The sequence below is a fragment of the Sabethes cyaneus genome, chromosome 3, assembly GCF_943734655.1.
Source record: "Sabethes cyaneus chromosome 3, idSabCyanKW18_F2, whole genome shotgun sequence".
Taxonomy (NCBI): domain Eukaryota; kingdom Metazoa; phylum Arthropoda; class Insecta; order Diptera; family Culicidae; genus Sabethes; species Sabethes cyaneus.
The window spans coordinates 51,218,169-51,233,767 of NC_071355.1; the positions used below are offsets into that span (position 1 = coordinate 51,218,169).

Genomic DNA, 15,599 nt, shown 5'->3' on the forward strand with positions numbered 1-15,599 from the left:
TTTGAGGAATATATTTAAAAAAAATACCAAATTTTTCTCAAACTACATTACATGTAGGTTCACAAACTTCACTTTCCAGTAAAATATCATGGATCTTGAATACTTGACTGCCCAGCCAGCACCAACTCGTATATCAATGTACGAAAATTATCGTAAATATCTCTTAACAAACTCGGATTCGTGAATAAAGCTTAATAAAGTGCGCACAAGTTGATATTCTATCGTTTATAATGCTAGTAGCTGAGCTGACAAACATACGATTTTCAGCACAAAGTCGTATAGCTGTATGAAGTTTGTCGCGCTTAATCGGATCTTATCATATTGAAATACCTATAAAAGTGTATCGCTCAAGATTATTCCTCAGTGCGTATATCGCCTCCAAAATGATACGGATAAGCGGCTTTTGCGCGTCGAATACGATTTTGTTGGATACATATTTGTACGTAACTCTTATTTGCAATCTAATTATACATATGAAAATGCTGACTGGGTGTTGACTACTTTCTCCTAGTGACTAATACTAACATGATAATTTAAAACACCCAGATTATTTCTAACTTACAATACTTTTTTCTAAGTTCCTTTCTCTCTATGTTTCAGCACAGCATAAATAGTATAAGCAGTATTCAACGTAGATGTGAACGTTTCAAGATTGTAATTGAAGAAATTTCCTGCTTTCAATGTTATCGGCTTGTTGGTCCGTAACATAAACCGCTGCATATCTTTTCTGTACGCAACCGGAAGCTTAAGCCAATCAGATTTAAACAGAGCGTTGGTCAGCTGGTTGCTTTTGTAGGTGACTTCGTTACCGACCAGGCAAGGTAGCAAAATTTGACCCAACATGGCCATAAGGTAGAACATCATTGGTATTGCAGATCCCAGATCCTTCACTAGATTGATCTGCAATCATCGGGCTCAAGTTATTCATATAATTGGTTGAAATTAGAATCATTCGTTACCTCAGATAACCGAAACATGACTGCACAAATCGTTATACCACTGGCGCAAATTTGCAGGAAAACTGCCAGCGAAAAGATTTCCTCTACTTTGTGAGCAAAACTATAAATTATTCAGAATATAGTATTTTTGACGATCAAACTACAAATATATTCACCTATAAATTCTATTATACTTCTCGATAGCGTCAATGAACGCACGTTGATATTTTGCTTTCTCGACGTAAGTAGCAGAATCCGGAACACTCAAGTTAACTAATTTGTCACAGAGATTGTCCAGTTGAAATCCTGCCGTAAAAATTAAATATGCAATTTGAGAATCTGCTGCGACGTTCAGTACGCAATGTCCAGTCATTCCAAACATTTCGTAGGCAAACACGAGATGATAGTAGGTCAAAGTATCCTCTCCCATCGGTACCCAGTAGAACCAATTGGAGAATGGAAGTTTGAATCGGCCATCGAAGAGAAGTTCCAAATGAGTCCAAACCGAAACCAGACTGCAGATATAGTACGCCACCATCGTGTTGCTGAAGAGGGTAAACTGACGACGGTACGTTTCCGCCTGTCTGTCAGTTTGAGGGCGGAAGTCTTCCGAAATTGTTTGCTCGTGTAATTTGATTAACGTTTCGAAATTACTCACGATAAATATGTATTTCACGAACATAGCAGTATCGGTCAGCAGCATGAACATCACCTCCGACCAGAGCTCCTCAGCATTCTCAGCGACAAAAAAGCTGACGAACATTGCAAATATGTAGATAACCGTGAAGAAAAAATGATACAACCATCGATAGGCACGATAGTATTGACTTTCATCTTCGGTAGCCCAGAAACCGTAAATTTTCCATATCCAAAAGGTTAGCCGTTCACAGAGTATGTACTCTGAAAATTCGGACATGTTTAGCTATGTGGATCACAGAGCGGTTAAAATTTTAGAATGACTAACGGATCAACGCGATTGAATGGATATTTTATTCTAAAAAGTTTACTGACGGGCTGGGCGATTGTTGTCGGTAACGGGTAATTTACAGAAAAACTTTTCGGTGTCGTTTACGGTAAAAACCCTATCAATGGGCGCGTAACCAGTTATTATAGTTTGAAAACAAATCCGTCGACGTTTAACCGTCAACAAGTCGTGATATATTCATGGTTACCCAACATCAATAATAAATCGAGAAGTTAGAGAAGTCAAAGATATTCATTGTAGCCCTGCGGAAAATTCTTGGTTGAACGTACAGTAATATTTAGTGGCAGGTTAACGTTCAACGTTTGTTGTGAAAGATCAACACGCTTATAAATTGCAATCTTTTATCCAACAAAACAATTTTCTTAATAAATGAATTAAACGAAAAATAAACTGCTTATGTTTTGTTGGTTAGTTTCGTTGTGCCTAATTTTTGTTTTCAGCTATAATGAACCTCCCATGTCCATGACATCCAGTGAAAAGATAATCGAATTCTAGCATTCTCGTCAATAGCGCGTACCCAGCTTGTACGGGGTCTGTCTCGGGGTCGACGACCTTTGGCGGGTCACACTATGTCCGAAGGTACTTATTAGTTAACTCACATGCACCTCAGATTTTTCTTCACAGGATGTTAGTATTAATCAAAACAATTAATTTAGAGAAGGTCTTAAAATATTCTATGTTGGGTTTTTTGAAAAATTCAATTTTCAAGGTTATTTAGGGGTCATCCCCTCTCAAGAGATCATATTCGTTATAATCGACCATTAGCGTAGCTAGGAAATTTCCCTGGAGGGGGCCTAGGGGGTGCCTTCCAAAAATTTTTTGATTATGATCTTGTTTCTCTGGCTGTCATCGATAGCACAAGGTTTTGTAGGGAAATACCAGGCGAGCTTGATGAGGGTCTGCGCAATTACCAGAAACGTCGGGAGTACAACCTGTCCGCGCGTCACATCTTTATTGATTTCAAAGCAACATACGATACAGTCGATCGAGACCGGCTATGGCAGATAATGCACGAACACGGTTTTCCGAATAAACTGACACAACTGTGCAGAGCTACATTGGAGAGTGTTGTGTTTCGTGTGCATCTCGGAGATACTTTCGAGTTACTTTGAGACGCGGCGAAAGTGGGAAAAGGTTACGGCTTGTTTTGCATGCTATTCAACATCGCACTTGAAGGGGTGATCCGACGAAATCGGAATCTAGGACGAGTTTTCTAAACTTAAATGCGGCCAAGACCAAACACTCAAAGGAACCAAACTAGTGTTCGACATCGGAACGAAAATTGAAGTCCGGGTTCCGGTCCGGTCCGGTCCGGTAAAAAATCGGAACGAATTTTTTAGGTCCGATTTCGTTCCGGTCCGATTTAGCTCTGTTCCGGTTCCGGTCCGATTCCGGTCCGGAAGTCCGAAATTGTCCGGATGCAAAATTGACCAATTTTTAAAAAATAGGTAAATGTTAAAGGCAAAGCTTTCAATGTGTGGAACCTTCTGTAACGTCTAAACGCTAACCGGCCTGAAACGGATCATTTAAAAAAATGAAAATGCGACACCTGGTGCTTGGTAGCTTACCCATCATGGAATGGTACACTTTCAGACATGAAAGTCAGCTTTTAATTAAAAAATTGTCTTTCAACCGCCGGTTTATGTTCCTTTTAATGAAAATTAATTTAAATTCGCGATTTTTTATTTTCTCAGAAAACTTCAAATCAAATTTTCCAGTTTTCTCGGACATCACTTGCTTCAAAAGTTTATAACTTTTGAACAATTTGTTTTATGAAACGGCAAAAAAATTCTCAGCCATTTAGCAAAAATACCAGTTGGAAAAAATATTTCTCACGGTGGTGGAAAGCTCCTGTAGAAAAATAAAATCACTGCAGTGAAATGTTTGACACTAACAGACAAAGTAATTATCAAATAAGAAAAAAAATACAGTGGACTCTTGAAAAAGTTAACTCTCTGAAAAGTTAATTGTTCAGAAAAGTTAAGCGAATATTAGCTCCCATGCAACACTCTAAAAAGTTAATTTTTGCCTTAACTTTTCTGAGAGTTTAAATTTTTTGATTATCCAAAGCGTTCATTCACACACGTGTGTTTTCCTTCTATCTTTATTTCTCCTTTTTCGATTTCTTGACGCCTTTTCACAGTTTCTTACAGAGTCTCATCATAACTGGGATTAAATTAAACTCTTGTACCGGACAGTTGTAGCAACAGTTCAATATGGGCACATGCTTATCTCAGGATTTTTGATAACATACTGGAAAATTGACCAAACTCGTGACTTTAGTCATGACCTTGAAATGCGGTCAGGCATATATAAATATTTTATTTTGAAACGATGATTCTACAATTGATGAAGGGACGGTAAGAGAAAGTAATGAAGAAGGATTTTTTCGGGAATGAAGGGGAAGGGTGGAAAGGAAGGGGGGGGGGGGGTAATAGGTAGCTATGGTTAACAAGTTGTCGCTGTGACTCCTATCTTTTGTCCAATGCTGGAAGGTGCATGGGTCGAACCAAGCTGTAATCAGAGATTATAACCAGATTTGAACCCACAACACCTGCCAGGGCGTGTCGCTCACTGGTACCCGTGTACCTTTGAACCACAGAGGCGCTGGAGTCCAGCGCCTCTGTGGTTCAAAGGTACACGGGTACCAGTGAGCGACACGCCCTGGCAGGTGTTGTGGGTTCAAATCTGGTTATAATCTCTGATTACAGCTTGGTTCGACCCATGCACCTTCCAGCATTGGACAAAAGATAGGAGTCACAGCGACAACTTGTTAACCATAGCTACCTATTACCCCCCCCCTTCCTTTCCACCCTTCCCCTTCATTCCCGAAAAAATCCTTCTTCATTACTTTCTCTTACCGTCCCTTCATCAATTGTAGAATCATCGTTTCAAAATAAAATATTTATACTGGAAAAGCACAAACTTAGATTGAATTTTAAATGCAAAAGAAGGAACAGCATGGACCAAAAATAAACGCGAACATTATCAAAACGTTGGCGTGGATTACGAAAAATCAAAAGTTAACTAGTATAACCGACTATTTTAAATTTACTGAAAGGAACTAAGTATTATTTCATAAAGATGTTTTTTTCTTTTTTTCCTTTTTTTCGGGTTATCTAACTGGTCGCTTAATCTTCTATACCAGCGGTTCCCAAATGGGGGTTCGCGAACCCCCAGGTGTTCGCCAAAACTTTAGTTCGCTGCAGAACAGTATAGAGAAATCCGTCAGGGGGTACGCGAACCGAAAAAAGGTTGGGAACCGCTGTTCTATACCTATAAAAATGGATTTCTGTCTGTCTGTCGGTATGTTCCTTATAGAATCGAAAACTACTGAACCGATCGGTGTGAAAATTTGCATGTAGGCGTGAAAATTTGCATTGTAGGATTTTTGGGGCCGAGGAAGGTTCTTATGATGGTTAGAGACCCCTCCCCCCACTAAGAGAGAGGGCTCCCATACAAATGATACACAAATTGCTGCATAACTCGAGAACTAATCAGGCAAGTAGATTAAAACTTGGCATATGGGTATTTTTGGAGATAAGAATTTTTTTAATGGTGCATTGAGACCCTTCTTCTCTTAAGGAGGGGAATTAGTATGGGGGCTCCCATACAAATGAAATACAAATTTCCTCATAACTCGAGAACTAATCAAGCAAATGGTACCAAATTTGGCATGTGGGGGATTTTGTAGGCAGGATTTTTTTGTGATAGTTTGAGACCCCTCATCCCTGTGGTAGGGGAATAAGAACTCTCATACAAACAAAACAGACATTTTTACGTAACTCGAAAACTAATCGAACTCGAGAAATTTTAGACTCTTCCATAAAACATAAAAGACAATAACAAGACCACCAAAAACTTTTTGCAGCCCCTCGCAGAAATCAGCTCTGTCTAGGTTGATTTGTTTTCCTAGGTCTTCTGACCTCTATTACTTTCCTTCAGTTGAGTCCGAACGAGCGACAATGAGTAAGGAGAGGATCACCCCGAGGATCAAAATGGTACTTTTCATGAAATGGTTTTTCGTGAAATGGGACATTCCGCGTAAGGTTTTTCGCGAAATGGTATTCAGCGAAATGTTTTACAATCACGGCGAATATTTAAGTGCTATCCGCTTTATTTTATCTGGTTAAGTAACAGGGGGATTGTTTTCTACCTTATTGTGAGGAAAAATTGAAAATTTGTAAATTAAACTACCCATGCTCTCATAGTGACGTAACTGCCAAAATGAGTTATCTTAGGTTGAGCTCCTCAGAAGCTTGCTAAACTCGAGATTGTGACAGATTCACGATTTATGTACAACAATTTTAATTTGTGGCAATACGAAGTTTGTCGGGTCAGCTAGTAGCGTATAACACTCTGCGCTGGGCCCTTTTGTGATATCAACAAAGTGTCAGGGAGACCTCAAACATCAGTTCTACCTGACGAGACAGGCAATGTCGCCCGGTTAAACACAGATAGAGTTAAGCATAGCCGTCACGCTTATGCCCGCAGGCAGAGGCGTTCCGGCCCTGCGCAGACTCCATGAACTGACTCTAAGATCTCTCTGCCCAAGGCCGGAATGCCATATTTTAAAAAATAATAATAATGATAACGATGATGATGATGAGAAGAAAAATGATAGATCGACTTTGTAAATGTGCTTTGGACTTTTTGTACAACTTGAGTTAGACTAATCTCATGTTTTTATTCTTGACCTTGAAATGCGGTCATACTTGAGTTGTAAAATGTAGTATAGTGAAGTGGAGGACTCGTCAGCCCCGCCTGACACCGGTCATCAACCGCGCGCCCGCTTTCTTTTTTCTAACACAAACAACGACAAATGAACTAATAGGAAAGAAAAATTTCGGAGCATTGGCGGTTATCAACTTATCAGGGCAAATTGAATCTTTCATTCCCCCAGCATTTATGCACTGTCCCAAGATACAAAGTAAATTGAGCGCAGTACAACCCGGACGTTCGCGGTAGTCGACAGAAGTTTTAGAGCTTATAAAGCTTTATAGAGACGCACCCGCCTTCCAACCCTCGAGACCAAAGAACTAGTGCAGTAAAGCTGTGAGCTTAAACGTCTCTCTAAGACTCAACCCCTCCCTATCGACAGACCCCGCGGCCGGCCATCAGAGCACAGGTCAGCCACGGGGCCAGTGCAAAAATCCTACTGACTATCTAGCAGCACCGCCCAGCCGAGACTCGAACACACGAGACGAATTGACCTAATTTTCCCATCTGCTACCTAAGCACTTCTATTATTATACCCGTAATCATTGTAGAGTGGTCCTTCGGCATCCAACAGGATCTGGTATCCCGCTTACATCCCCTTACTAACCCTAAGCCCCCGATCGACTCAACCAATCCGACATTTTTCGGAGATATTTGGGACAGCTGTGATAAATAGGGATGAATCCCAAAAACATTCATTTATTAATTATCAGAGATCCCCATACTGGCCTTATTCTTAAACGGAATAAAAGCACTTTCTGAACAACGCAACAATCGCATTTGGTAAATTTTTACCCCGAGTTCCACTTGAAATCACAAAAGTATTTTGACATATACCCACATTCAGAAGTAACCGTGACCGCTGTTCATTTACTGATTAGTTAAAAAGCCCTACACCACGACAAGGTTCAATTTTATCGTAGGAAAGCATTATTTCATAAAGATCTTGCTACATATTCCTTTATGCTACAAATTCCAGATACTTAAAAATGAGTATCCTGCTTCCGAGAATATATTTTTCGCTTTTGTGTTTATCATTTTCAATGACTCTTAGGACTACTCAGAAAAGGTAATATTTCGGAAAAGTTAATCGACCCATTCACCAATCGATTAACTTTTCCGAGAGTCCACTATATTTCAAAATTTCTTAAGACTTAGAATGTTGGACAGCCCACAACATTTCCTTAGAATTTTGCACCGTCATAGAAAATGACGTGGAAAGCTTGTTCCAACTAATATTTTTCCTGGATTGCTGAGAAAATTTTATTGCATTTTCATAAAAAATATTGTTTTGCAATGCTTGGTTTTAAAACTAAATTTTCGAAATGAGCTGTGTTCGAAAAATTTCTAGTGGAGTTTTCTGGGAAAATAGGACAACATATTGTTTTCATTAAAAAGTTAACATCCTATGCTCGTAAGCAAAATTTCATGAAAATCTGAGACTCTTCGGCCCAAACCTATACGATAATTTTGAAAAATCCGATGAAACTATTGAGTTCTCTTTCATATTGCACCATAAGCGTGAATATCGGTTACCTATGGCATTACCGAGAAGTGCTATAATTACATAGCTTTTAAAATTAGTTCTTTGAAATTAAATTTTGCGGGATCATGAGGCACGAATCGATGCTGCGAAACGTTCGGTTTTAAGACCCACAGATATTTGCTAATTTTTCAAAAATAAATCGACTCGTTGGACTTGTTTTGGAGCCTTCAACAGAAAGTGTATTATTGTTAGCGAAATTATTGTCTTTCTTCAATTCGGAGGAAGTTAAAGGAAATTAGTTTTAAACATATAAAGCAAGTCCTAGTCATCGTTTCCACTGCGGTCAGTTTTGTGATCAAAAGTGCTCCGGACTTTTCCGGACTTTCAACGGAAGACCTGGTCCGGTCCGGTTCCGGAACGCTTCGTTCCGGTTCCGTTCCGATAAAAAATCGGACTCAAAAATTTCGTTCCGATCGGACTTCGGACCGGGTATCGGACCGGACTTTCCGGACTTTACCCGGTCCGATGTCGATCACTAAACCAAACGCGTGCGTCTCGCGGACGGAAACTGTTGATGACGACGAACTATAAGTGACAGATGGGTTCGTGTATTTGGGATTGCTGGTGCACACGGACAACAACACTAGTAACGGGATCTAGTTACGCATTTAAGCGGGAAATTAGGCTTCCTTAGCCCATCGCAAAACGCTACGCATACGCAATGTTCGAGCGGAAGGTACTACGAACGATATTTGGCGGAGTACAAACTGAAAGCGGAGAGCAACGGAGATGTATGAAAGTCAGTAGGCTACAGTGCGACGAAAATAGTTCTCTTTAACAACTGCACCAGCATCAGGAACAGGGTGGCTCAACGTGCAAGATGGCTCGACCACGTTGAAAGTGATTTGCGACTTCTGTGACTGGGAAATTTGCGACGAGTGGCCCATGATGTAGTTAAATGGAGACGAACACTTGAAATAGCATGAGCCGGAGTGGCTACTAAGCCATTGACGACGACGACAACTACGCTTTTTTTTCTTTAATTCTATATTAGAGAGGTTTTCAGCCTGCGGCTGGTTCGCCTCTTCACTACGCTGTTATGATGCCTAGTGAAAAATAAAATATCTGCACAGCGGGAACATATACACTGAGTTTTTTTTCCGATTTCCAATTCCAATGAGGAAAATTTCTGGAGGGGGCCTGCAGAATTCTGGAGGGGGCCTGGTACCCCAGGCACCCCCTCTAGCTACGCTAATGTAATCGACCACCTCCGATTTCAACCAAATTCTGTACAATTGCCTATTCCGACGCCACATTTAATTTCTCTAAGTTTTGTATGGATTGAACAATCCCCCTTGCAGTGACATGCAGTGAAAAATGAGTATTTTCGAAAATCTGGGAAAATGGAGAAGCGCCACTGCAAGGGGGATTGATCAACCCGTACAAAACTTTGGGAAAATGAAGGTGGGGTCGGAATGACCAATTATACCAAATTTGGTTGAAATCGGATGTGGTCAACTACAACGGATATGATCAGTTGAGAGGGAATGACCCCTAAATAACCTTGAAAATTGAATTTTTCAAAAAACCCAAGATAAAATATTTTAAGCCCTGCTCTAAATTAATTGTTTTGATTAATACTAACATCCTGTGAAGAGAAATCTGAGGTGCATGTAAGTTAAATAATAAGTACCTTCAGCCACATCTTTAGTGCAGAGAGATACGTCGATAATTATTTACATTTCTCCTATTCCCCTTTTTATGAACAGGAAACCTATGTGCCATGTTTTCCATACTTTTGGGAAGATACCTGTTGTACTGATTGATAAATTGAACAGGTGGCTCATCGGAGCAGCCAAGGCGTTGGTTGAAACACTGTTTCAGTAGAAAAGACGGAATACCATCCGGAAATTACAGCAATCGAGCCGATCGCCTTTTGTGTAGATGGGTCAAACCACACCTTCCACTCATTCGGTACTATCGACCGCCTCACGCTCAAATGTGGCCAGGTTCCTATTCCGATATCTTGGATATCTTTGCGGTAAAAGAAAGCGCTTCTGATTACCAAGCTTTGGGAAGCACGCAGTGAATGTTTTTCCTGTTCATAACGCTGACAATTAAGGTTGGTCAGTAAGGGAATATAGTAGGACATTTTTCGAGGGTGAAAACAATTACTTGGTGCTGAATACTAAGGAAAACCGTAATAAGAAGCGAGTTGTTAGTAGTAAGAGGTTCAATACCTCTTATATATTAGACCACATTAGACCTCGCATCTGTTTGGCCACGCGTTGGGTCTGCTAAACACTATTTAATGGCAACATCTTCTTTCCTTCCATTTCAAACAGTAACTAACCTCGTTGAGGTGAAGTTTTCTCTGAGTGATATATTCGTTTCTTGTTATTTTGGGAGAAACACTTTTCCGCTCTGCAAGCTGAATTTATTATCTTTATCTCATATTTGTTATTTGCAAATATTACCTTTAAAAACTATGGGATAATATCTATTAGATTAGCTTAGATTATCTCTTTAAATTTTTCTTCAATATAAATAAGTAAATTATAACTAGCGCCATAAAAATGATTCGGATTTATTTTGATGTAGACAATTTATGGTCGCAGGGCATAAATTTCGAAATGAGAGAAGTTTACTGTTTCCAGCTGGTAGACAACAAACACAAAATTTGAGCTAGAGATAATAGCACAAACAAGTACAGATGGAATGATTCGCATCTTAGAATTAAACAGTTCAAGAAAACAGCAATACAGGTAAGAAACATAGAAATTGCTTGAAAAGCATTGTGCAATTTTAGAATCACTACATGTTCTAAGCAATTCAGACTCCATAATAACGTTTTAAGAAGTTTAATAAATAATCGTTTCGTTTACACTGATCCCAAATTATAGAGGATCCTTGATCCAAGTGGAAAGCTCAAGTCAATCTGCTGCCTGTTACTGCAGAGCAAGCTAACAAATCTCACATTGCCCTTACTAAAGATCTTTAACAGCAAATAAAGGATACTAGCTACTATTCATATTTGTTGATACCTACTCCTATTCAGGAAAGGCTTACCTTTTCGTCCCCTTTCAGTTTCATTCAACACTGAAGTGCCGATTTAAGGTTTTCGTACTCAACAAACGATGATGGGCGTAAACTTTTATGCCAGAACCTAGTACGTCTAGTGAGTTTTTGTGTTGTTTGGAAAGAAAGTAATTCGGTTAATTGTTTCTGCTGCCATCTTTAAAACGTTTTCCGATGAATTGCACGTTGGCCGTCTTCATCGAACTCTCGCTTGGAAACCCACATCTTTTTGAACGTGTCTAAAGAGGCCAGAATCGAACCACCCATCCATGTTGAGTAGATACGTTCTTGCGGCGCAGCGATCTAAAATAAATGAACGCATAGATATACAGAATTAGTCAATTATATACGCACGTGAGGGTTGAGAAACCAAAAACTTACCCTAATTTTCATGTCCTTGGCCACGTGTTTTCGAATTTCGGACAATAATCGATCGCCGAAACCTTTGAACAGTGTGGATCCGCCGGAGAGCACGATGTTCTGGTACAACATCTTGCGGAGATCCATATCAGACTTCTGAATTGAATACATCAGTACTTCGTGAATTCCTTCGCATTCCTCCCCTAGCATATGCGGGCGGAAAAGAACCTCCGGAGCGCGGTACCTTGCCGGTCCGATCTCCAGCACATTGCCGTCCGGCAGAGTGTATTTGACCTTCTCGGTATCGACCGATTCCTCCTTTTGAGGAATTGTCGGTAAATAACAAATCTTCTCCTTGATAGATCGTACAATTTCGAATTCGGCTGTTGTGCGAAAATTAAATCCTTCCTTTCGGATAAGAGTTTTGAGGTAGCGAGTAACGTCACGCCCGGCAATATCCACTCGCATTATACTGTGGGGCATTGCGAAACCTTCGTAAATTGGAACGGCATGCGTCACACCATCCCCGGCATCCAGCACTACTCCGGTAACCCGTCCGGTAGCATACAGGCTGAGAACTGCCTGCATCGACACGAACAGCGCTGGTACGTTAAACGTTTCGAAAAATATTTCTGCTGCTTTTTCTCGATTTTTTCTGGGATTCAAAGGAGCCTCTGTCAGTAGAACCGGATGTTCCTCAGAAAATGTGGATAGTTCATCTTTGCTGTAGATGTACGTCCAAATCTTTTCCATATCGTTCCAATCTGTTACGATACCGTGCTCCATAGGATAGCGAATGCTAAGCAAACCGCGGTAGTCTTCGGCTTTTGGTCCCACAAACACGTCACCCTCAAGTGCACCGGCCATCACACGTACGTGTTTTGGTCGACCCATGCTGGAGAGATAGCGACAGAATGAAACGAATGTTAGCCTTTTATAATATACTGTTTAAGGTAAGGTGCTAAACTGATTCATTTGAGAATTACATTTTATTTATTTTGAAGATCATTCAAGATCAGGTTAATCTATTTCTTGTTTAATTTTAAATACTAAGCAACCCATGACATATAAACTTACTAATTTGGAAATCGGCATTTTGGGATGTGGTCCCCCGCAAAACCTGCCTTTATCATCCCAGATCCCTGAAATAAAAGAAAAAACAATTCCATAAGTTGACCTGATGGATTGCTCGAAAGTCCGGCAACAAATATATCGCGTCGTCCGTGGAGTAGGAAATTTTACCGTCTTCGACATGGCACGTTTGCAGCAGGTGGATCAATTCTATCTAGACTGTCAAAAGCATCGGGACTATTATCGGCACCATAGCGGACAAACAAGCAAACTGGCCCGATTTGAAATATGCCGAAAGCGCTATCCAAATTTACCAAGACCGACTGAGGAATATTTACAACAGTGTACAGAGTTCCCAAAACATACGTATGGAGTATCTTGCGCAAATTCCGACCAACGTTACAAAATTGTAAGTCCCACGGATCTCAAAATCAACCTATGCGGTAAACGCAACGTAATTAAATTTTAATGTTTAAAATATTTTTGGAAAATAAAAAATATTGAATTGCATCGATGCGTTTTTAGGTTCTCAACTAAACGATGATGTCATTGATCATATATTGCCGTTTGTCGAAAATAGCTATTTTTATATCGATTTGTTTGGTCTCATAAGCTGTTTTGCTGCTATTTCATGAGACACCGCACCTATCATATGCAAATTAACTATTTTCTTCAAAATTTATAATTTTATTTAATAGTGAAATCACACCCCATTGCAATTTACTTTCGCCCTAATGCCATTCGCTAGTGATTATTCATACTTACATTGTCGATCACCACCGGTTGATTGACTATCACATCGTAAGGCTCCATTTTTGCGGTGCTTTCGTTTACTCGTGACCACTATGAACCCCGAAATTTGTCGCTTAATCCGGAAAGGATGCCCTTTTTCGAAATTTTGGGCACTTGCGGTTCTTTTTTTGTGAAGCTCACCACAATCGTTGACGTCTGCGAAAGTTTTTCCTTTTTCTTTTTTTTCGAGCTCTGCTCTGACAGGATCAGCCAGCATAACGTGTTATTGTCACTGAAAATACACATAACGGATATAACGATGTATAGCTGATGTAATTGTGATAACGCTGGTAACGCTGAAAGCCAATGAACACTCAAAGTTTAGTTGAATATGCAAAAAATATCGAAGGTTAAAGAATTCTGCACATAATAGAACACACACTTAACAAAAAGCACCAAATTCGGTAAAATTTTACCGAAATCTAAACAGCTGAACGTTCGGTAAAAATTTCGATGGTGCCAATCGACGTTTACAGATCATTAATAATGTTTGGTGCAAGAAAAAAATTTTAGCGAACGTTCTGCTGTTTAGATTTCGGTAAAATGTTACCGAACCGATTAAGTGTGCATCAGACGAATCGTTGCTTTCCAAGAGATGCGTTTTCCTAGTGGTAATAAAATCGAAATTTCTCACTTAAGTTTGCCTTCCTAAAAATAATCACTAATCACATATTATTTGGGGTACAGTTGCTCTGTTATGCTCACCCAACAAAAATTTTTGCTGCATAATTGCTCCTTAAGCGTTTGTTTCCTGGATATTGGCAAAATAACAGTTGAATATGCTTCTATTCAAATAAAATGTTTTTTGGGTAATTTTTATATCTTCTGTCTAATTTTGATAAAAAAAACAACTGTTCCTCTATTTCTTCATTGCATCTTACTATCATTCCCTCGTGAGCCCGGGAAGGTGATTTTAATACCGTGCGAGTGCCGAGAGCTTTCAATTTGAAGAAATTAAATTTCATGACTTATAGAAACCGATTTAGAAACCGACGGTGAGAGACGAAGTCGCTTAGCTAAAATATAACGATCTAAATGGGGCTTAATTACAAATAGCGATCCAGGAGTAAGAAACAAACGTCAAAAACATATGTTTGCTGAGTAACTGTTTTTTTCTGACGTTTTAGGCCGAGTGACAGCTGACACTTTGTTCAATGGACATTCTGCTTACTCGCCAACTACTTGAAGGATGCTCTCCTCACTACTACATGAAAAAGAGATAGCATGATTAGGTGAACGTATATATGTTTTGGCCAGAGCACTACGCGTATATGCCACCTTGGCTACAACTACCCAAAATGCATCTTGACCCAAATACAACAAACCAAAACCAAAAAACTTAAAAGTCCGTTTTTTGTCACAGAGAATAATTCAATTATCGGTAGCAAGTAGCCAAGATTGGTTGAATTTTTTAACATCTGAATTTGTACACTTTAAGGGCATTTTAAGTAATTTCGACCAAGTCTTCTAAAATCTAACCTATGTACAGGTAGACTCATTTAAGAGTGTACATACCCTTGTATTTTTTTGCAGAGAACGTTACAAAACGTTACTTTTCACAGCATTGCAACATGAGAAACCTTGTGAGAAACGCAGCGGGGTGCTATCCGTATCTTAACGAACGGTGTTTGACAGTCCACTTAACGAAGGGCGCTATTTCAAAAAATGCAAGAAATAGCGCCCGTCTGACAGGTAGATTTGCTGCCAACCTTTGTCGAGATGTGCTGAGATGTTGGCAACAAAAACATGGTACCCATCGCAAGCCCCTGGAGAAACGCCGTGAGATGAGAAACAGAAACCCACTGAACAAAAAAAATTTACTTTGAACACCTTTAACCGAATTCAGACATGCCAGATCTGAAGGTATATTTGCGGATGGAAATATATATTCATGTATTAAATTGTGTTGAGATGGTTAACTTAAATTATTTGCAGATTGTGCTCCTAATTTTCTATAGTTTTGTGTAAATAATATAATTTTTCAACTCATGCTGGTCATCTAACCGAACATAGATCGACTACTCTTAGTAATCAGTATGTTTTTAAGATTTTTTAATTTGAATATTTCGATTTAAAAATTTCTGGCATCCCTGATCACGTAATTGAAAGGGAACAGAGTGAAAAGAAATGATACAAGATTACGATTGGAGTGGAGCGGGATCTCGGCGCT

At 39.6% G+C, this 15,599-nt stretch overlaps 2 protein-coding genes across 2 annotated transcripts; both read right to left on the minus strand.

Annotated features, from left to right (window-relative positions):
- Positions 1-573: 573 nt before the first annotated feature.
- On the minus strand, positions 574-1,854 carry LOC128742003 (odorant receptor 94a-like). Its single transcript, XM_053838173.1, has 3 exons — positions 1,133-1,854; positions 960-1,059; positions 574-900 (listed from the first exon to the last, which is right to left on the minus strand). The coding sequence occupies exons 1-3, from the start codon at positions 1,852-1,854 to the stop codon at positions 574-576; spliced, it is 1,149 nt and encodes a 382-aa protein (XP_053694148.1).
- An 8,652-nt stretch (positions 1,855-10,506) lies between these two features.
- LOC128743814 (actin-related protein 1) lies at positions 10,507-13,602 on the minus strand. Its single transcript, XM_053840488.1, has 4 exons — positions 13,403-13,602; positions 12,644-12,708; positions 11,588-12,461; positions 10,507-11,509 (listed from the first exon to the last, which is right to left on the minus strand). Exons 1-4 carry the CDS (start codon positions 13,448-13,450, stop codon positions 11,366-11,368), a joined length of 1,131 nt encoding a protein of 376 aa, XP_053696463.1. The 5' UTR covers positions 13,451-13,602; the 3' UTR covers positions 10,507-11,365.
- Positions 13,603-15,599: the final 1,997 nt, after the last annotated feature.